Source organism: Notothenia coriiceps, unplaced genomic scaffold (assembly GCF_000735185.1).
Source record: "Notothenia coriiceps isolate Sejong01 unplaced genomic scaffold, NC01 NC01_scaffold00037250, whole genome shotgun sequence".
Classification (NCBI taxonomy): Eukaryota; Metazoa; Chordata; class Actinopteri; order Perciformes; family Nototheniidae; genus Notothenia; species Notothenia coriiceps.
In genome coordinates, this window is record NW_011369951.1 from 6,248,806 (window position 1) to 6,271,170 (window position 22,365).

Consider the following 22,365-nt stretch of genomic DNA (forward strand, 5'->3'; position numbering starts at 1 on the left):
ATGCAATATTTTAAAGTCATTAAAACAATATGTCCTCCAACTGGATCATAAGAAATGAATGTAGAGGAAAAAAATCAATTTGTTGATTTGAGTGTTGAGAGAAAGGCAAACAAATTCAAAGCAGATGTTACTGTGTATCAGTGGTAGTGAGAATAATTAAAAAAGGGTTGAACTAAATGTAACCGCACCATTACAAACAATGTAGGTTTACACTACTTCCATTTTATAGAGGTTTTTAGTTGTATGGGAGTGCAAGTTATTTGGGCGTAACAACAAGGCAACCAATGATAAACCATCCCACAAGCACAAGCTGTCAACATTAGAGGGAGGGTGCATAGCTGCACAGGGACTGAACTGTGTTCATAGGGAAGGAAGACCTCGAGGATTATCATAAGCGTCTTAATAATTGTGAATGCAAGAGGCAACCGATGATATGGGGTTAAATCATATTGAACCAAGGCTTTCATTCTCTAACATCATATTTTGTTTCATCCCCGTTGACCGTTTAAATATTCAAAATGTTTATAACCCTATAAGTTTAAGGACACACTCGTAACATTTGAAATAAAAACCTAAAGCATGCCATTAATGATCTGATCACTAAGCTCCAGTCCTTTAAGACAGGAATGGTTTCTAAAGATGGACTGTTTCACGGCTTGCATATGAAACCATCAGCTAACAATATTTACAGCACATGAAGGAGTTTCTTTAAACATTTTTTTTTTTTCTTTTTAAATTGGACAAACTCAATCATAGACCAACAGATTAGTTGGCATATCTGGTTTGATTTGCATTTTCTTTTAAAGTAATTAAAGGATATATAAAACAGTTTGTACAGTGCATTTTAAAAAAGGACTTCATACACCAGATTCAATGCTTCTGTTTATAAATTAAACAGTAAAATACTCCTTTAAAAAGGTTATATTTTTTAACAGAAAGAATTTTGGATAAGGCCGTAGCACGATATGGAGTTAGATACAGTGGCCATCATGCTTGTTCGGGGCTGGGTAAAATCGCTATGTTCTTGCAGGTTGAAGTCGGGCTTAAATCAAGTGGCTCCCTTAATGTCCTTGATTATAGTTGCCTTGTAGTTTGGGAGCAATGAACCATAACTGGTCACTAAATGTGGAGTCGGTAGACAAGAGTCCAGTCATGGCTGCAAAAACACTCGTCTCCAACACAAATTGGTAACAGGGGCTGCGAGTCATGTGGGGCCAGTGTTGGTGCTGTTGTCATGCGGTCAGAGGACTGTAAGGCGGGAGAGAGGACAGAGAGACGTGGTGGAGGACGGCCGGTCAGGGCATGTCGGCCCGGCTCAGAGCGAGGGCCAGCTCCAGGTCCTGCTGCTCCTGCAGCCGCAGCCGCCGCAGCCTCTCCTGCTCCTCCCGCTCCTCACGCTCGCTCTCCCGCTTCACCCACTCCAGCTGCTGGCTCTCATTTCCAAACTAGAGCGGAGACACAAACATTAGTTATGGAAAAAAAACAGGCTGACGGAAATATCAACATAAAACAGGGCTAAGTCACTGGGCAAGATGTAACAATGAAGGCTGGATGCAAATTTGACATCAAGTGTTGCTAATTAGGCAGAACATCAACAAGCTTTTTCACACAACTCAAAGGATTTGAAATATAGCAGGAAGAGAAAAGCATCTGCAAAAAAATGTACTATTTCACTACAGAGAAAACGCAGAAAGCAACACTGAAAGCTTCCTACAGAATACACACTGACAAACTAGCGCCATAAATTAGTGTTTACATATTTCCCATACACATTCAGTGCCTTGGGGCCTTTACTAACAGCGTGCACATACATCAACATATTCAGATTTTGCCGTGCGCACAGGTTTTTCACATGCAAAGGATTGACCACCACGCCCTTGTACAGTCTTACCTTGACACATTCAGATCCTGGCAGGAAAACAAAAATTACAATACAGAGCTAAATATAAAAAACACAAATCCCTTTTACAACTCTCATGCTGGCAGGAGGGATACATTTAATTCATGTCATGTCAAATGATACAAACCCAACACAAAGCCTGCCATGCATCTTCGCCACACTGAGAGCACGCTCAGGGTATACAGGATGGCAAAGAAGCGGAAGCGGGTGGACAAAGACGCAGATTTACTCTGTTGTGCTCTGCTTCCAGGCATATCATGATTTGACAGCGAATACGCCTTTAACTTGTACTTCAAGACTTTAAACGTGCTACCTGACCAGGCAAGTTCACTGACTCGCTGACTAAAAGTGAATCAATCCTGACTTCCTGCCCGAGGCTGAAGCCAGAGACGTCAGCAAGCATACAAAAGCCCCCATAACCAGGCGGACGGACGCTACAATCCACTTGATATACACAAGTACAAGCACTGTCCAAGTCAGTCATGCAAACATTACATTTCCTTCTACACCAAGCCCTTAAAAAGCTTTTATATGATCTGTCAGTTGTTAGTCAAGTAAGCACGGAGGTCCTGCGACTGCTCGCTTGTGTGACTGTGTGTGAGAAAGTTAACAGAATAAGGCCCAGTGACAGAGAGCTGACACCTCTGAGCCTTCAGCAAACAGCATCTGAAGAGTGAGATCATGAGCAGCTCATGCAGACAAAGATGTTTGACCCCTCGGAGAACTGTAATTAGATTACACTCACAGAGCCAAATTCTGCAAAACCCACAGGACAGTCTTTGGATTCTTTACTCGAGTGTGTTGTAACAAAAAGGGTTTTTACTGGAGTGGCTCTGACGCTGTCAAACTGAGCAAACCTCCTGGAGAAGGAAGACATTCAAAAAGATAAATATGAAAGCTAGTGTAAAACCACACCCTTTAGTTACTTTATAAGCCAACAACAGGTAGCCCCTTGAGAATAAGCTCACGCTTTAATGTGTAACATTCTGATACTAAATGTTCACAGGAAGCCAACCTTTAGCTCATGGTATGCATAGTAGTCACCCAGTGAGATATTGGTTCAAAAAATGTGTTAACCACATTTTTGAATAAAGCTCACTGATGCATTGATGCTTAACCAGCGGTGTGGCTTTTCTGGAACACATAATGGTTAAAGACGGACACACCCATGTACAATGTAAGCTTTGAATACATTTCCTATAATGACAGCTTTGTAATGAGGCTTTAAATATTCATCTCCCACATATTGTTAACCAAGAGCTGCATGAAGGGATTGAATGGCTTTAAGTTAATAAAAGCCCCACTGTCTAATTAAGAACAACAGTAGAAGTGCTAGCTTTAAATAAGCAAACTAAACATGGGCTTTTCACTTCCCCATAACATATGAGGCACATCTCAGGGCTAGCTCCCTGGCTAACCATGGCTTCTCATCTCTACCACTCCGCGTGTGGTAAAGCAAAGCGGAACATCAACTTTCTCACGCTGTGGCTTCTGCTAAAGGAATAAGTGCAAGGTCACAGCGGAAGGGCATGGGCTGGGCATGGTCTGTGGGCAACGTGTGACTATTCATACTAGTGAAACAGCAAGATAAAACATGAGGCTAAATGCATTCATAGGGCCATAGAAAAGTAGCTCTCAATCTCATCACACTATTTATAACTTTAACTGAAGACTGTTTTATCTGTTGGCGTCTTAATAACGCTAACAAGGGCACATCAGTGTGTAAAACCACAGTGCTGCCATACCTCTGCAACAGCTTTCCTGTTTACAACTTCAAAAGAAGAAACTGCTTTCTCTGCACCCTCACAGTTCAACAGGGAAGTTGTTTTTTTCCGCATACCATCAGGGGCACAAACATTTCTTTTTAGTAGGACAAGTCAATCATAATGAGCACTACAAAAAGGGATGCCAAAAAACAATGGCAACATAAACTGTATTGCTGTCACCTGGTTTAAACCAACATTGCATGCTAACTATGAATGTCAGTCAACCTTTTAATGTCAACGAGGCTGCAAGCACAGTCATGCTCAAGTGCACACACACACAAAATAGGGGCTTACCATAGGGAGGTGCAGGCCGGTTAGGCACATTTTTCTTTGATGGGAGGACAGGGTTGTCCGACTTCTGTTCACACACAGGGGAAAAGAAACCAAAAGAAATGTCTTTAACTATCACACAAACTGATGACTCCAACAGAAATGTCAGTAACTCTAAAGCAACTGGCATTACACCAGAGAGGCGTTAAAGGTGATAAATGGCAGATTGGAGTAAAATTACAAACACAGCGGGAAATTGAATTTTTTCAACTGATTCATAACTCCAAGACTTTCCAGAGCTTACCTTTGACATTTGACTAAAGTCGGCAAATCCACTCCCCTTGCTTCCAAAAGAGTTGCCTCCAAAGGGGTCTGCAGTCCCAAAAACATCTGAGAGAAAAAGACATTGTAATGCATTTTTGAACCTTTCAATACGTTTATGGAAAAAGCCAGAAGCTATAATAAAGCTCAGCCTCAAACCACGCTTATAAAAACCATCTATGCATTGTGTTTATTCTGAAAAGGCTTGCGTGCTATTTTCAGAGCGTGGAATGTGGCATTACGGTTTAATTTTCCATGACATTTCGTAAAAAAAACCTGGAAAGCAGAGGTTTTTGTTTAACCTGACGTATGTATGTGATCAACTAATTAAAGGCGTCAGTTGGCGTACTGTTAACCAGAACTGTGCCGGGTTGTTTGGAGGCTCAGTGGTATGCCACTTAATGAAAAAAAAAGAAGCCAACTGCAGATGGTTACAGTGAAAAAACAAAACATTGTAACAGAATATGTTTGTTGTGAGTATGCGACCACAAGAGACCCCATTCATCGGAAGAACGCAGTGTTTTCTTTTACGCACAGTAACTCACGTCAGACCTACAGTTGCCTCTGTGTTCCTCTGAAGGTGTGTATCACGGCAGAGCATCGACCAGAGGCAGCCACTAACTTAAAACAACTTCCGTAGCGAATGAGGCAGAGCAGCTGAATAGCAGCAGATATAAAGACAGGGCAGAGGCAGTAGAGAACTGGTTAAAGGAGTGGCAGTGTATTCTTGTAGAGCAGGACCTCCAGTCCTCACAACGTTTCTGTTATGTTTGGCTCCTGCAGGCCTCCTGTTTTTCCAGGGTAGGGGGGAGTATTTTTAGTTGGCCAGTAGTTAAATGCGTAGGTACTTTGCTAAAAATAGCCCAAAACCACAGGAAAAATTGAAGCCACAGTGAATACAAAATTGTTTGCCCCCTCATGCCCTCAAAAATAAAATCTAAATCTAACACGTCAACCAGAATGGCAAAGAATGACTCTTTGAGACCCGTTTCACAACAAGAACCCTCTTTCACATTCACATGGCGGTTAATAGACTCATTCTGGACGGAAAGTCTGCATGTGTATAGTACAGAGATGATTGTGCTTTATTTGACAGAGAGACAAAAAGCCAACGTACTGTATGCTCTACTGCAGGGCCATCACCTTCCTGACTGCAGTAATTACAATAAAATAGAGGAAAATATACAACCTACTGTACATCTTTAAAATGACTGAGAACAGGAAATAAAGCATTGAATCTTTGTCAACTTGTTTGATTCTGTACGCAAAGTTTGACTACAATATTTAAAACTGGAAGAACAATTAAATCTAAACTGAGAAACGTTGTGGTGACATAAAGCCAAGAAGTCCAGAAACAACAACATGTCCTGGCACAAACACGCTGCTACCTCAGGTTACCCTTTACATTTACAACTGAGAAGCCCCAGAGTAAAGTCTCTCTCTGATGTCTTAGACCAACATACCTGGTTTTGGGCTGTTTGATGTAAAGGAGTCACTGCTGAGGGCGCTTGGCTGAGAAAAAACAACAAAAAGCAAAAAGGTAAAGTAAGTTTTCCAAAGTTCTCGAATACAATACACACAAAATGGCCATATAATCATAACCACCAAAAATAACCCTCTGTAGTGCTGGTTTGCATTTCCAGTTATCTACAACAGTGAAGTCAAATTAAAAATAGAAAAGGAATTGTAATATTAAAGTTGTTTACAGTGCATACAGAAGACCCATGATCAGAAGCTTCAATCAACATCATGACAGTGTTTTTAAAGAGGTGTTTGATACCTTGGCTGGCGGGGTGGGTTTTCTACTGAAGGAGTCCGAGGATCCAAACAAGTTTGACTTTTCTGTTCTCTTGAAAAAATCTTCAGATGAGGTGCCTTTGAAGGGGTCGCTTTCTTTGAAAGGATCTGCTCCAAATGGATCTAGAAGAAAAGACAAGGCGGTGAGAACATAGCCACTGGCTTTGGACTTCAGTCATCTTCACCCTCTAAAGAATAAATAATCAGAGCTTTCTTTGAAAGTTTTCCACAGCATGAATTAAAGCAGACGGGAACAATATACAACCAATGTTTCCATTTCATTCAAACTCCATCATTTGGCATGTATAATGTATGTAGATGATGTGGAAATGCTTATTTAACAAGGGACACATACATTCAGGTGAACAGCTGGCAGAGTAGGGAATAGCCTTTACCCTAACAGAAAAACAGGAGTGAAAACGTAAGAGAAACAAGAAGGTATTCAGACCTTGGAAGGGGTCGGACTTGAAGGGGTCCTCTGTTTTGAAGGGGTCTGCTGGAGGCTCCTTAGCAGTGCTGTTGTTGAACATGGCTATCCTTGACTTTAAAGAGCCCTCCTGATAAATGTATTTAAAAAAAGAACGTTACAGCAGAATGGTAATGTATGGCACAAAGCAAGGACATAAAGCAGCTAAACACTTCTGGAATACAAAACTGGTTAACAAAAAAGGTTTCAGCGTATTTGCGTCCTCTGGCATCGAAGTACCCATGAATCAGGCCAGTACGATTTGGTGATATGAAAAGTGCACCTCATTAGAAGGAAAGGCAAATGAAGTATCCGAGTTCTAGGCTGAATTATAATTCTATGAATTATTGTTCTTAAAAGTAAGACTCACCGCACTTCTGAAACCTCCATTCTCCTTCTCAGCGAAGCCTTCACTTAAGTCCGGCAGGTTGTTAAAGTTTCCTCCGTTGATGTCGCTCAGAGCACTGTTGTACTGCTCAATGGTCTTAGTCACCTCATTCTGGTTGTCCTGGATCAGCGACAGCTTACTGCGAGCCTGAAAACAAATAAAAGATCCATTTCTGATTTCATAAAACATAATTTTTTTTTCCCATTACAATCTCTTTTCAATGGGTTTAAGGGCTGCTGGTAGAAATAGATGGGCTTCTTTGATTTAAAAGACCCTTCTTTCAAAGTATTTTCAATGCAAAAGGAGAATTTATGCAGAAGCCCCGTCCATCATGGATTTCTATCTTCGCTTATAGTAAAAAACGAACACGCTCCTCTAGAGTCACGGTTTCCGCAGATCGAGGAATGCACCCGATTTTTAGCAAATTATGTGCGTGGGGGTTAGTGGTTACCAAGATCAAAACAAAATGCCAACCCAACAGTTTCACTTCAACTATGTGTGCCTCAGTGTATGACTTACACACTAGCACAATGTTCTAGAAGGTAGCAGTAAAGCTAATACAAACGTGAGATTTTGTATTTGATATAACCATCACAAGCGACTCAAAACACAAGTCTACATTTCACAGATGCGTAGACAGACAAACATCTCTACCCAGGGGGGATAACCAGAGCTTAGTTTGTTTTTTCAACTCAAACTATATTTATAATTTAAATACCGACTTGATCACAGAGCTTTCTGGCAACAACTGGCCTCTGTGAGCTGTAGTAGCTCCATCGGTACTGACCTGGTTGATCTCTTCCTGAGTTGTCTTGAGCGATTTAGTGATGCTGTCTAGTTGAACACGGCCAGAGAGCAGGCTCTGCTCCAGCATGGCCTCCTCATCCTGCAGCCGGCTCAGGTCCATCTTGGTGCGGCTCATCTCGTCCTCCTGGCTCCGGTGGTCGCTCTCCTGGGAGCGGATCTGGCTCTGCAGGGACGAGATCTGGAGGACGAAAGCAGAATAAAAAAAGACTGTTTTATTTGTAGCCTCATGCAGAGTGTGAAATAGCTGTATATCAGAACAGATCAAAGCAGCAATATTTTAAAGTTGGTTTTAAAATAAAAGTTGTGGCGCCTAACCTCCGAATATGCTGTTATTTCGTACTATTTCAAAACTTTTGATGTCTTTGATTAGTTGCAGCATTTTTCTTTAAGCAAACTTTGACCCAAACTGACAACACTGTTAGACACCTGATTGATCTCTGTCATCCAAAAATACTAAAACAATATCCACTTTTATCAGGTGATAAATGCATGTGTATTATGTCACCAGAAGCACAGTACCAAAATGCAATAGTATTACAGCATTAGATATATGAATGTTGCATGAATAAGTGTCCAACCATCTGGGTCTCGTCCTGGCACTTCTGCTTGACGTCGTTGAGCATCCCCTCCAGTTTGGAGCGCTGCTGGTCCATCTCCCCTAGACGCTCCTGCGCATCCTGCTTCTGAGAATCCAGTTCCTGCAGGCTGCTGCTCTCCCTGTCCAGTCCACTCTGCATGTCCTGACCGTCCGACCAACACAGAAACATACGCTCAGGTGTTTGCATGATACAGAGACTGATTATCAACTGACATTTAAAAACTTTAACAGACCATTTACAAATAGGCTCAGCCTTACCTGAACGTCACTATTTTGCTGTCTGATGGCTTCCTCATTCTCCCTGATCTCTTGCTCCAGGATGAATTTCTCTCTTTATGGGAATGACATTGAAAAAGGAAGACAATTAAGTAAAACAGTGTTATAACTTCCCATCAAAGCCTATTGTGGCGGAACACGATGCTTCAAATGAACTGTGTTAATTTGGAAGTGTGACAATTAAAAAAAAAATTTTTACACATGCATGACTGATGGGGTTTCCAACATAACACCATTAGTCAAATGCATGACAGTTACACTCCACTTTATGGTCACTCTACTTGGCACTATATTAATTATTCTGGTGTAGTAACTTGTTGTTGAGGGATTTGTAATGAAAAACAGCATTGTCTGCGATATCTGTTTAAACTATTTTAGCATAATTCATTCAAGATTCAAAGGTTTAATGTCATTTCATACACACACACATTCGATGTAGTATGTAATGAATGAAACACTTGGGTCATAGGTTCCTCAACAATGCAATTACAAGACAAAAAACTGCCATATTATATTCTATTTTATTTGTATTTACTGGCACCATGTTTCAGTTTGATTGTGGTACACTGTTGGAGGAGCCTGTGAGCTAAGATTGTAATTGTCATAACTACACTGTAGCTATGTACAAATGACAAGAAAAGTCTTGAATCTTGAATACCAGCCGTGATGCAGCCAGTCAGGATTCTCTCTATGGTGCACCTGATCTATGAACCTTTCGGCAATATGTAGACTCTTATACGAGTGCTATTATATGTGTAAGCATGTCATAATGTTTAAAAATACTGACGATTCTAGTGTTGTAGATACAGAAATTGTTAAGTATCTGGGTATAAATAAATGATTTGAGTCCTCTACTTTATGAAGGCTTCGATGCTCTGTTGCCCCAAAGAAAGGCTCTATGGTTAGATTAGTTTTTAATTCTCGCTTGGACTAAAAACAGTCTTAATAATATCCCCTGGTTAAATGAAGGTTCACATTATTTGATAAACAAAATACTTAATAGATTTAAAGAGTTTGAACCCGAACATCACCCAGCTATAACAGACCCTTCTGTTACAAGAGGATGAGAATCACAGCTATCCTCCTGCTACTCAGGGGCTCACCTCTGCAGCTGAGCTATTTCCTGGCTGAGGTCATCCAGCTCTTTGATGCCTGTCAGATCGACTGACCCTGTGGAGCTGTTGCTATCCTGAGGAGGGACACAGACAGAACGAGTGAGAGAGGGGAGGGAAAAGGAAAATGTAGTAAAAAAAGTACAATGAATGAAATGAGGTTAAGAGAAGGTGAGAACAAAGACAACAACGGCAGGTAGGGCAAAAAATGTATGTGGGGAAAAAAAAGGATAAGAGGTTCAAATAGGGGAAGAGGAAGAATGAGAGCAGAGAGGACATGGATGGTAAAGAGGGGGGAAGAGAGGATCTCCCTGCTGATGCGTCTAACAAAACAAAAGACACAGGAAGGAAATACAAACACCTTGCACAGCTACTTAGGGGTCAAGGGTTCCAGACAACACATGAATGAGGAGGAATGCAACAGACAAGAGGAAATATGTAACACAAAGGTGAAATCTGGCTTCAAAACGGTTCCAAATATAAACTTTGACAAATCAGGATCCCAAAATCCATTTCTTTGACAATCATTGGTCTAACTAACATTTCCAACACTTATACATTTTGCTCCCTATATAAGTATTTTTTAAGTTTCATATTCCACCTTTAAAAAGTACCTGTGAAATGTAATTGTGTAAAATATATATTTATTTTATGTAAAGATAGTACTTCTCTTAAAGTAAAAAAAAAAGTCTTTAAAGACCCCTGCCTAATTGATTTTACTCCATTAACTATCTTAATTTGTTCAAAACAAACGTGTGAGTATAACTTTGAGAAAAATATATTCTGGCACCAAATAGAAGAGAATATCTTGAGATGTTTTTTTTATTAAAAGCCTATCTAATCATTGGTTGGCCATAGCATGATGATCTATATTCTTTTGACTAGATACATTAATAAATAACTATACTTCAGTTGGACCTTAGTTGACACTGGTTGCTATAACAGACCATGGATGAATGTGCAGCAGGTGGCAGTGTTTGCATTTAGCAGAGTTGTTGTTGAATGTAGAATATACACATTAAGAGGACATTCACAGGAATGACAAGAAAGTAGCCAAGAGTAAACAAGAGCTTATAAGATGTTTTACCCTTTCTTGAAAAACAAGTGGGTAAACAAATACATAATACATGGAATATGTTCCTGTTTGCGAGAGTGTTTCAGACTGATACAGAAGATATGATAGAACCAAAGCGCCACCTTGTGAAACAAAGCGGAAGTACTCACTCTGCGCACATTAGCTAGTGCAGCAAGGTCAGGCCTCCCAGCTGACATTAGCCCTGCAAAGCTCTGGGTAGGGTAGAAGAGAGAGCAGAGAGCAAAAGCATAAACAACTGTTTTGCAAGGCAAGCCTGAAAAGCCAAGAGAAAAACCTCAGCATTTAAAATGCAGATGGTAGCAGGAAATCAGATTACTGAGGTAAAGATGCAAGAAGTAAAATACATAGCCTTGAAAGACAGAAGGATTTAAAATAGGGAATTTGAAATATGAAGCAGGGGTTGCAGTGGGTTTAATCAGGACTCACTGAAGCTGAAGCTGCAGTCCTTTCCGATGGGGGGATCATGTCTGTGGTTAGGGTGGAGGGGGGGTCAATGCCTTTAGTGACCTTCTGCTGGATCAGGTACATGGCCAGAGAGAACTGCTCCCGGTTCAGCTTCCCCGTCTGTTTGGTGTCAGCGAGTCCCCTGCAGGGAGGAGGCGAGGCTTCACTCAAAACACATGACACTGTATTCTTCGTGATAGATTAGACCCTGTAATTTGTATTATCAATTCCCCCTTAAAAAAGGTCAACATTCTCCAATGGCCAGTTTTACTGTGTTGGTAAAGAGCTCTTTTTTTTTTTTTTTAAATGTAGTTTTAAATTGTCCACCAGATGGTGCTATACGATAGAGGATTAAAGCAGGTGTTTGATACAGTGTGTCTTGAAACAAATGAATAAAACTTCTTCAAATAGTACTGTTTATAATTGTTGCTAATATTTCTTATACATAATTAGTGATCAAATATTTATTGGGATGCTCTTCTTTTGAGCTTCTATTTTGAGCATTGACCAATATTGAGACTAAATACTAAATTATTTTTAGAATACTAAACATAGCTGCTAAAAAAATCTATTTAAAAGAGACAGCTTAAGCCAGTCCTCCCATCTCAAAAGGATAGTATTTAAGAAATGTTTGTGAGTCATTTAAGTTTGTGGAAATATGGGAGTAGACAAAACATTTATAATTTCCTGAAACACCATTCTTTTGTTTTAATTGGATTTGCATTCTTAAAATGTGTTATTTTAAATGAAAAGTATCTAGCTAAAAATAGCAATGTCAACTACTGCTGTAATGTGATCTCAAAGGGGAACAACAAAATCTAAACCATTCTGTGGTCTCACCATATCTGTGCCAGCATGGTCTGGGTGAGACTGGACTGCATGAAGATCTCTATGACTTCAGTTCCATTAATGAGGCCGTCATTGTCGCCGTCAATTGTCTTGAAGATCTCATCATATCGCCCCCTGTCAGCCAACGGTACCACCCAGTTTACCTCTGGCTGGAATAAAAAAGACAGGAAACATTTATATGATTTTAGATGAGGGACACAACATCTGCTAAAACACAATCGGTTTTTTGGTGGACTGAATAAAATGTAGTATTATATATTACACTGGTTAAAAGCAAAACATTGCTAAAATGCCTCCCCTGATGAAAACATACTGGTGTCTTTATCAACCCTTCACCACAAATAGCAGGTGGATATATCACTAACCCATCAGAAATATAAAAAAAAGGTTCAAGCTACTGTAAATAAGTGAGCATATTTATTTTATTATTTAAATTAATTGTAATTTAATAGTTGTACACTTGTTGGTATTTAAATATTGATTGGTGCTCAGATATGTGTTTATAATTGCTAGTGTGATAGAGACTATGTAATGTTTTAAGTGTGTGCTACTTGTTATGTATGTGCCTGTCCAGTGACTGCAGATGAAAATTAGCTAATAGCTAAATCTGGCATAAAATCATTAATTGTTTTTCTTTATATATTTTAGTTTTAATGGTCATTGTTTAATAAAAACTGATAATGATATATATATATATATACACTCCGCACATGACATAAAATAACATAGTGAATAGAAATGGGAATAAGCACTGTGACTTCATGCCTTGGGTAAGATAAAAGAAAAAGAAAATCTGAAGCAATTAAGCCAACAAGGAAAAGGGAACAAAAATGAAAATGTCCACGACAGGAAAAAAAGAGGACATTAAAGCTACGACAGGTGAGCATGGTACAAGTTAGAACAGACTCTTGTTTCTATTCCCTTTGAAGGAAACCTGTTCAAAGGTCATGGGTGAAATATCCCTGCAGCTATAACAAGTTAGAGAGGAACACACTGGCCAGGGCACAATGCTCAAAGCAATGTGGAGAAACAAGTACAGCCATGAGCAACAGAAAACAATCAACACATGCAATGCTGGTTCCAAGGCTCTGCCCTTATTAGGGAGGAGCAATGAAATGATAAATATAAAACTAAATATATTGAAGTTTCCAAGAACATTTGAATGATTTGTTTTGTGTTTTTCACTTTATACTACTTGAATATAACTAGCAACATTGAAAAATGTAAGTTATAATATTATGTATCCAAGATAACCCGGACATACATGACATTGCATTGCATTTAGAGCAACAGATGAGTCACGCATTAAAATCAGTGAAACAGCTGAGTGACACTACCCAAACTACTCAAACACAACACCCTAGGAGTGTTACTACCTCACTCAAGATGTACAGAAACAGCTATAAAATCAGTGATGCAGCTTTTCTACTATATTTAAGTATTTTATGATGGAGAAATGAGGGCTAAGAACTAACTCTACATTAACATTTCTCAACTTTCAGTAGACTTATATGTGAACATTATATCACATCATGTTATTCACAAATCATGTAGTGTAAATACATAATTTGTAATCAATTATTGTAAATAGTTCAAACATGTTTTTTATTTGATAATAATTAATTGTGTTTGGATGTAATAGAAGAGTAGATCTTAAATATTCAGTAAATAATTGCACAGAACAATATTTGATTAGTTTAAATTAGGGCCGGGACTCGATTAAAAAAATTAATCTAATTAATTACAGGCTTTGTAATCTGAGACTGCCAAGGCACACNAAGCAGTTCTGAAGGAGCCTTCAGCAGCTCCACCAAACAGATTTCTCCTCAATAACTTCTGTTTGATCTGAATGGAAGAGCCCAATTCCAACCATTGCCCCTGTATTGGTACATTTCCATTGACTCAATCTGAATGTTTCTCCCACAACAGGTGTACAATGACACACAGACCTGGAGAGAGGAGACACTTGAGTCTGAGCATTCAGCAAAACAACAGGTAACATGTATGTGCTAAGATTGATTGATTTCTGCCATGTCATGTCTTCTCGTGTCACTGGCAGATCCTGAGAGGTGAAGTGTTTTACTCCCTGTGGGAATGACAGCTTAATCTGAACAACTCATACAGATCACTTTCCAAGGCTGTCTTTAAAGCAGCAAACAGATGGGATGTTTAAGTCTTTGTGGCACAAATGTTGTGCTTTCTCAAACATCTAAACAAACAGAAACCACAAGGGATATTTTTCTCTCCTTTTGATGTCTGTGAGAAAAATCAGGTGAAAGAAAAAAAAGAAAATCCCTGAAGTCTGAATCCTGTCTTGGCAAGATGTCGGTGAAGATTTTCTGTCTGCTGACCTCCAACAGGGTTTCAGTGACCAGTCTCACCCCTCACGCCCACCTGTTTCTGCGGCCTGCATAGAGTCAGGGTTGTTTAACTCTAATGGGACTCTGCTGCAGAGTTTAAACCGAGGGGCCCGATGGTTGCGGCCACAGGTTGGAGGAATGTCTACCGTCTGGACGGGAAAATGTAATCAGCTGAGATCAGCGAATTAGAGGCCGGTTTCTCTTTCTCAATTCGCGCTCTCACTTTCCCTGCATGTGCTTCTCACGCATGCAGGCGCTCTCTCACTATTTTCTCTCACTCACCGACACCAACACACACACATGCACTCTTTCAGATGAAGAAAAATGACACCTTTTTTCTCAGCTATTTCCTCTGTTTTTACATACTCGGGCCTGGGGTACAAGAGGCAACCTTGTGTTTTCATGTGACAAAACACACAGAGGTCTGTGTGGATTTGGGAGAGGTGAATAGCCTAATTCATCATTCGGGGTTAGGCCTGTCTGAGCTTCATCAGGGAATATCTCTATCTACACTTAAAAAGTGGGACTGTTGGCACTGTCTCTTGAGCTTAAAGAAACTACAACTCAGTCCTGTCCTCCGTTTGACTGATGACTTCTCTGGAGAATCCAAATTCCACAGTTAAAATGTGGTTTTACCCAAAATCTATAAGCCAACATTTTTCCCTCCTGTTTGACACAGGAAAACAACATTTTACCTAATCCTAGTTTTTTGGCTGCAATCACAAAAAAAAAGCAACAACAGTATGGTTGATTTTGATCGATATTGATCGATATTTTGATCGATATTTTTTTTAACATGGTTTCCCCATGTTAAAAAAAGATCGATCATAGCAGAGCGATACTTGTACAGAAAGTAATTCAGTTGGAGATTTGACCGTCTAGAATTTGTGACATACCTAATATAGCCCTGTAGGTATAGTCAAGGTCAGATCATTTAGGAGACGTACAAACAACGTATATATATATATATATACATATATATAATACCACACCATGTGCTTGTCCAGTGCTTTAAATTCAGAACTGCTTCACCAATTGAAAATCTGATCAGAGATTGTAGGCCAACCCTTTGAGAAAATCTGTAAAGATTTGAAATAAAACCAAACACTTTTTTAAATACAAGTGGATTTAGAAGTGTCCCTTGTAGCACATCAGATGTCTTTGAGTTGTTAAGGTTGCTAGAAGAGAACTACTTTGAACAGCATGTCAGATGTAAAAAGAGTTGTTGTGAATGGCCACACTTAAAGGCCACCTGATAATCATAGTGTTGCACTCAGGTATTCACTTGAAAAATGCAGCATTTTTCAAGTGAATACCTGAGTGCAACACTATGATTATCAGGTGGCCTTTAAGTGTGGCCATTCACAACAACTCTTTTTACATCTGACATGCTGTTNAAAATACATTTGTTTGTCTTATTTGAAGAATTATATGACCATAACTGTAATACTTAACATTTACACATAACAAGCTGCATGAGGGATTGTTTTGTCAAAAGCACTTATTTCCCCTATGGAGCAAATTGGTGTTTAGTGTCTTGCTGGAGAATATTTCAAACATTAATCTAACTATTAGTTAATTACCGACCCGTTAGCTAGCTCAAAACAAGAAAGAGAGATACTTTAAAAAGGCAGAGAACATCATTGTGATTCTGTAGATGCATGCAGATCATTGAAAAAATGTGAGGTTTCTTCTCCGACAAAGAAAACCATTTATGAATCCAGAGCTCATATTCAAACTTGTTTTTTTTGGTGGAAATGTTAGTGCACCTTTATACCTTCTGAATGTTCTAGCTACCAAATACTTGTTCCTTTGATAGATGTCTTTTTAGAAATGGCCTCATTGCTCACACTGTAATGTACCATGAAAAACAGCAAATACGATGTGGGCACAGAGGGTCCACCATGATACCATCAGACTTCCTGTGAACTTGGTCTGAGGACAGAGCTTCCTGTGGGCATTCTGACCTCCCAGGCCGTGTTTGCTCTGCAGAACAGCACGAACATGTTTTCACTGTGGATCCTGGGCTCATAAAACACACTAATTAGAGGGCATCCTTCAGCAGAGTGCAGCTATCAGTCAGTCATTTCATGTTTATGGCCATTTTTTTCTGTTGCTATAAAATCTTGTTGCTGAAGGAGAGTATAGCTGACCTAAGGAGCCAGGAGCAGAGATAAGATACCTATAATGTCTCCGTATCAGCACAGTTGTTAACGCTGTCTCCATCCGGCTGTAACCCTTGGACGCACCAATACATGGCTGTGACTCTCGCCCACGCATTTTTCTCAAGTGTGCACTTATGTAGAAGTATGTCTAGTACAATATCCCTACTTTGGCATTGTTTAGATCACGCACCGTCGATATGAAGAACTAAAGAAGTCCTGAGGGACATGCAAGATGCAAAATGTAAAGCCAAAGACGGACCGCTTTTCTGTTATCTTTCAGCAAAAATGCAGTTAGGAATCCCTTACAAAAGCTACATTCTGTAACCAAGACATGAGAAAACTGAGACTGCCAAGGCACACNCATGTCATGTCTTCCTCGTGTCACTGGCAGATCCTGAGAGGTGAAGTGTTTTACTCCCTGTGGGAATGACAGCTTAATCTGAACAACTCATACAGATCACTTTCCAAGGCTGTCTTTAAAGCAGCAAACAGATGGGATGTTTAAGTCTTTGTGGCACAAATGTTGTGCTTTCGGTCCTTTTGAGTGTTCTACTGTACTTTAATACCACACCATGTGCTTGTCCAGTGCTTTAAATTCAGAACTGCTTCACCAATTGGAAATCTGATCAGAGATTGTAGGCCAACCCTTTGAGAAAATCTGTAAATCAATCTACCAGTAATAACATGCTGAGGCTTGCCAACAACATTGTCTCTGACCCCAGCCTTGTCCTTAACAGTGAAAATGAATTGTTGCCATGAAATCGGAGATACAGAGTCCCGCAATTTAATAAAGATAGACTGAAGCACTCTTTGTGCACCACTCAATCTTTAAATTGAATGCGGACTCAATCCCAGGTCAGTTAGATGATAAAGAGTCTTGAATCTCAGTGATATTAATGTAATTTAAAAAGTCTGTTTCCTTATTCCCTGTCTTACACATGTGTCCTTGCTGATGGTCTGAAGGGAGCCGCGGTGACGCAAGAAAAGTTATTATAAAAATATGTTCACATTGTATCATATTGTATTGTATTACACTCATGCATCACAGTGTCTCAGCAGATGCATTATTTCTGATGATTAAACCTCCACAGTGGACGTTAAGGCTAACAGGTCGACCGCAGGCACGCTCATCTGCGCTGAAAGTCCTGCGCTGCTCGTCACGTACACTCACTCTCACACATTCTCACTCACTCTCGCACACATGTTGATAACCACACTTGTAATGTGAACCTTACTGCCAAGGAGAGCAGGCCCATAATTACAGAGCAATGGTGGGACAGCCATAATCACAAAGACTCAAATAGAAATCTGAATCAACAGATGATTCCAGATTGTTTCGCTGCCTCTGTTTACAAAACGCCATTTTGATTTACATTCAGAACTGGAAAACCTATTGTCCCTTGCACAAATGTTAACATTACTCTGATTGAGCCTTTAAGAAGCCTGTTAGCGGTGATATGCAATTGTGCTTTTGTGTTTTTGCTTTCACTCAGAAGCCACATCAAAGGTGTTTTTCTCAATCTTGCCAGTCAATAGAAAAGGCTGTTGGATTCTGCTCCTAACCTCTGACAGAGAAAAACAACGTTGATCTGAGCTATGAATCGCTCTCCTGTGTTCACCCGCTTACAACAGATGCCCCAGTGTGTTTCTGTCACACACACAAACACTACCTTTCCACTATTTCACCCCAGCTGGCGGAAACCGTTAAATGAGCAGAAACTATGACACCTCCGTGGTATGAAAATGAGATATAATGCCCATTTTCTTTCCATATAAGAGTATGTTATTCTGACTGGAGGTTTGGTCACCTGTTTACCGACTTGTTGATCATGCATGATCTGCACTGAACTTTGTAATGGCATTTTTTTTAATTGACACATTCTAAAATAAAGCCTGTAATTTCCTTTTTGCAATACAGCTGGTTTAGTGACTTTAATATGTTAAAAAACAAAACATACTATGCATTATCTTTGTGATTTGTCTACACTTATTCAAATACAACTTCTTTACCGGGGTCAATCAAAGTTCAGAAATATCAGTCATCCACTTATTTCATTTTTAATACACCCAAATCATGCGTCAGAGATAAATGTGTTTTGTCTTTAGGTATTAATCTACAACTCTTCTTCTGTTTTCTGCATCAAAACGTTGCCTTTTGTTACTGTAGCTTTAAAAAAACAACAGTTTGAAACACTGTCGTTGCTCAATAGCAATTGCCTAAGACACCCCATTCCTGGGAAATGAATGCGTGCCCTTGTTCCAAATTTAGTTTTTGCCCGCCACTATGGGCTGCTATTTGGTCTGCCATTTCTCAGGGTTGTGGGCTTATTTAATGAGCACTTTGATCCCACTCAGGTCTGGAGCTGGTGTTTACGCGACCCTGGAGGAAAAAAAAGGAAAGAACGAGGAATGAAAAAACATATCCCATTCTCTGCTAAAAACCTCTGAGCTGTAGAGTCCGGGGTAGCGGCCACATCAGGACCCCGAGGACCCAAACTCCATCCTTCCCCGAGTGACCATAGAAAACGGACGTAGTCCACGTTCAAGTCACAGCAGGGTCAGTTTTCTTTGAAAGGTACAACAACAGAACAAATGTAGACTAGTGTTAAAAAAGCCAACAACATAAACATTTCCCATCAACCTGTTAGATTCCCTTGGATTAGGAATTCAATGCGGATGTCACTGGCAGCTGTTTTACTTGGGTTCATTTGTAGAATGAAATACATGTGTTTTTCATTGGGATTTCCTTTTATCAGTCTCATAAATTTCATAACTTAACTACAACAGCTTCTTGGCTCTAAACACTTGATTTCCAGCAAGGCATGACATGGAGCAGCTGTGTTGAGACTGTCAAGTACTTTCTGCAAGTTGATTCATCTGTATACATTGCAAGCTGCATAATCTGTACAACTTTAATATAAGTAATTCAGTAGGGAATCTCAAACATTAACTATACCTTCAGTTGGGTTTGTGTTCCAGTTCCAGAGTTGTTCTCCACTTCTCTGTCGTCAATTAAAAACAGATGACTTACCAACAAGTGGCCAATAAATAAGATTTGTGAAGTGGATTACAGCCAACAGGTTTATCAGATATCAGAAATTGGGAAACTAGGAGGAATTTTGCAGGTTGTTGCTTAATTATGGTTCACAGATTGGCAAGAGAATGTTGAAGTTAAACAGATGTGGTGAGCGAGTGATATAATCCAGTTATTGTTTAAATCATGCATGCTTTTAGTAATAGTCATTGCTCTGTTATCAAAGTACATTCAAATCAAATCAAAATTAAAATGAAATGCAGTTGAATACACATGGATGTAAAATACTGATCACAGGGAAGAAAACATTTGATACACTCTGAGAAAGAGAATCATGTTAAACACTTAACTTTGATGACAATATTAGTTTAAAAAGCAGACCGGATTTTAACTCAGAAGGTCTTTATCGGGAACAGACATCTCAGTGTCAAGTGTAGTCAAGACAATTGATCTGGAACAATCTTACAGAAAAAATGTACACAAATAAAATCCCTTTACACCACCCAAAGATTTAATCTCTTGTTTAAAACTCAGATAAGTATGTGGGCTGTAATTATCAGTCAGGTGTGTTCATTTTATCTCTCTTAAGGCATTGGCAGGAATTGCCACATTCCACCAAATCAAATGAACTACCAGCCGTATGGGCAAAAAAAGGGCTTAAACCAGGAGTACTGAATGTTCTCTTGTCATTCATGGTTTGGCACATAATCCCATTTTGTCAGGTTGAAGATATCTGGCCCTGTTTCACTCGGTGGGAGCACCCAGAACCAAACCTGCCGACCTGCCCAGCCTTATTGTAACCTTACAAATACCTCAGCCGTCACATGTCACTGCTGTGTGTACGGCAGTTATTGTAGAACACTGAATACATATGCAGCAATGTATGTTTCTTCAAATTGGTTTATATCAGCTCGGAGAAGATGTGGCTGCTTTGTTCGCTGTAACCATTTAATCTTAAAATCCTGTTTGTAAAGGAAGACAGGATATGCAAAGCCTGAATAACTGCCAGGCTGACAGCAGGTGTGTGTGTGTGTGTGTGTGTGTGTGTGTGTGTGTGTGTGTGTGTGTGTGTGTGTGTGTGTGTGTGTGTGTTTGGATATTACAGAGGCATAGTCGTGTCAAAATTGCGCAGAAAGGTAGGCCGGACATTGGAACCCTGCGTGGTATGTACCGACACTGAGGCGGGTGCGTAAAAAGAGTTCACAGTGATACATCTTCTACAGGATCATGTTATAGGGGATGAAACCGGGTAACAAATCTAGTGCGTGTCAGCTATACTTCGTTGAGTTTCTTCAGGACTCCCTGTACGTTATACTTTTACCATTTGGATTCTGCCTGGCGAAAGACAATAGAAAGTCTTTTTACGTCAAATCCTTAGAATGTTTTCGATGTAAGACATTGGTTCTGTACTCTCTTTTTCTAGCCGACAGCGCCAGGGTAGGTAGTTCGTTAGTTACTCATACCTTCTACCCGTTTGTTGCAACCGACGCACTGAGTAATGGTGACTGTGTGCCGTAGGTCTTGTGCACCCTACCCCGTGTGTCGTCGTTCAGTCCGTTGACATTGTCGGACTGTCGGTAAATGTGGACTTTAATTAGGAGACTATCTAGCGTATGAAAAATTTTTGGTTTTAGGTGTAGATGTGGGTTGACACTCTTCATTTACCAAACAAAAGTAACGTGCACAGGGACAAACAGATAAAGTACCGGGAGGATCACACTACTTGGCCTAACCAGGTAGTCTCACATTGGACGCCTAGGACGAGGAGGTGGGCAGTGTACCCGGGTATATGAGAACTCTAATTGTCCAGATCACGTTTATAGTGTTGGGTGACACTCGTTGATTCAGTTTACGTTCAACAGAAGAACAGAGACGAGATTTAAAGTCAAGGGTTAAGTGTGAAAGGACATGTGAACATATATTCAGGACATAAGTGATCGATCTCATTCAAGAAAAACGTGTACTTGTGTGTCGTTGATTTCTACATTAAACAACTAAAAAGAAATTCAAAAGTACAAGTTTCTGGTTGTGTGTGTGGTTGTGTGTGTGTGTGTGTGTGTGTGTGTGTGTGTGTGGTGTGTGTGTGTGTGTTGTGTGTGTGTGTGTGTGTGTGTGTTGTGTGTGTGTGTGTGTGTGTGTGTTGTGTGTTGTGTGTGTGTTGGTGTGTGTNACAGTGAAAACATGTTCGTGCTGTTCTGCAGAGCAAACACGGCCTGGGAGGTCAGAATGCCCACAGGAAGCTCTGTCCTCAGACCAAGTTCACAGGAAGTCTGATGGTATCATGGTGGGACCCATCTGTGGCCACATTCCGTATTTGCCTGTTTTCCTATGGTAAACATTATCAGGTGTTGGAAGCAATGAGGCCATTTCTAAAAAGACATCTATCAAGGAAACAAGTATTTGGTAGGCTTAGACATTCAGAAGTATAAAGGTGCAAGCTAACATTTTCCACCAAAAAAAACAAGTTTTGAATGTGAGCCTCTGGATTCATATGCGCTTTCTTTGTTCGAGAAGAAACCTCACATTTTTCAATGATCATGCATGCATCTACAGACTCAAACAAAATGATGTTTCTCTGCGCTTTTTAAAGTATTCTCTTTCTTCGTTTTGAGCTAGCTAACGGGTTCGGTATTAACTAATAGTTATGATTAATGTTTTGAAATTTCTCCAGCAACGAGCCTAAACACAAATTTGCTGCCATAGGGGAAATAGTGGG

At 39.9% G+C, this 22,365-nt stretch overlaps 2 protein-coding genes across 2 annotated transcripts in view; one reads left to right on the forward strand and one right to left on the reverse strand.

Annotated features, from left to right (window-relative positions):
* stxbp1a (syntaxin binding protein 1a) overlaps positions 1–22,365 on the forward strand; it is a 682,465-nt gene that overhangs the window by 649,030 nt on the left and 11,070 nt on the right. The gene's annotated exons all lie outside the window — the stretch shown is intronic.
* On the reverse strand, positions 692–17,818 carry LOC104967136 (epidermal growth factor receptor substrate 15-like 1). Its single transcript, XM_010796552.1, has 16 exons — positions 17,807–17,818; positions 16,362–16,436; positions 12,082–12,239; positions 11,224–11,383; positions 9,693–9,778; positions 8,572–8,644; positions 8,294–8,455; positions 7,696–7,893; positions 6,891–7,055; positions 6,503–6,611; positions 6,038–6,177; positions 5,721–5,769; positions 4,241–4,326; positions 3,961–4,024; positions 1,892–1,908; positions 692–1,445 (listed from the first exon to the last, which is right to left on the reverse strand). Exons 1-16 carry the CDS (start codon positions 17,816–17,818, stop codon positions 1,296–1,298), a joined length of 1,704 nt encoding a protein of 567 aa, XP_010794854.1. The 3' UTR covers positions 692–1,295.

What these genes read in the sequence shown, in the direction of transcription:
- LOC104967136 (XM_010796552.1), bottom strand. An exon ending in GCCAGGACGAGACCCAGATG is followed by an intron (nt 7,894 to 8,293) that starts GTTGGACACTTA and finishes TTCGTCCTCCAG; the next exon opens with ATCTCGTCCCTGCAGAGCCA. An exon ending in AACCCACCCCGCCAGCCAAG is followed by an intron (nt 5,770 to 6,037) that starts GTATCAAACACC and finishes GTTTTTTCTCAG; the next exon opens with CCAAGCGCCCTCAGCAGTGA.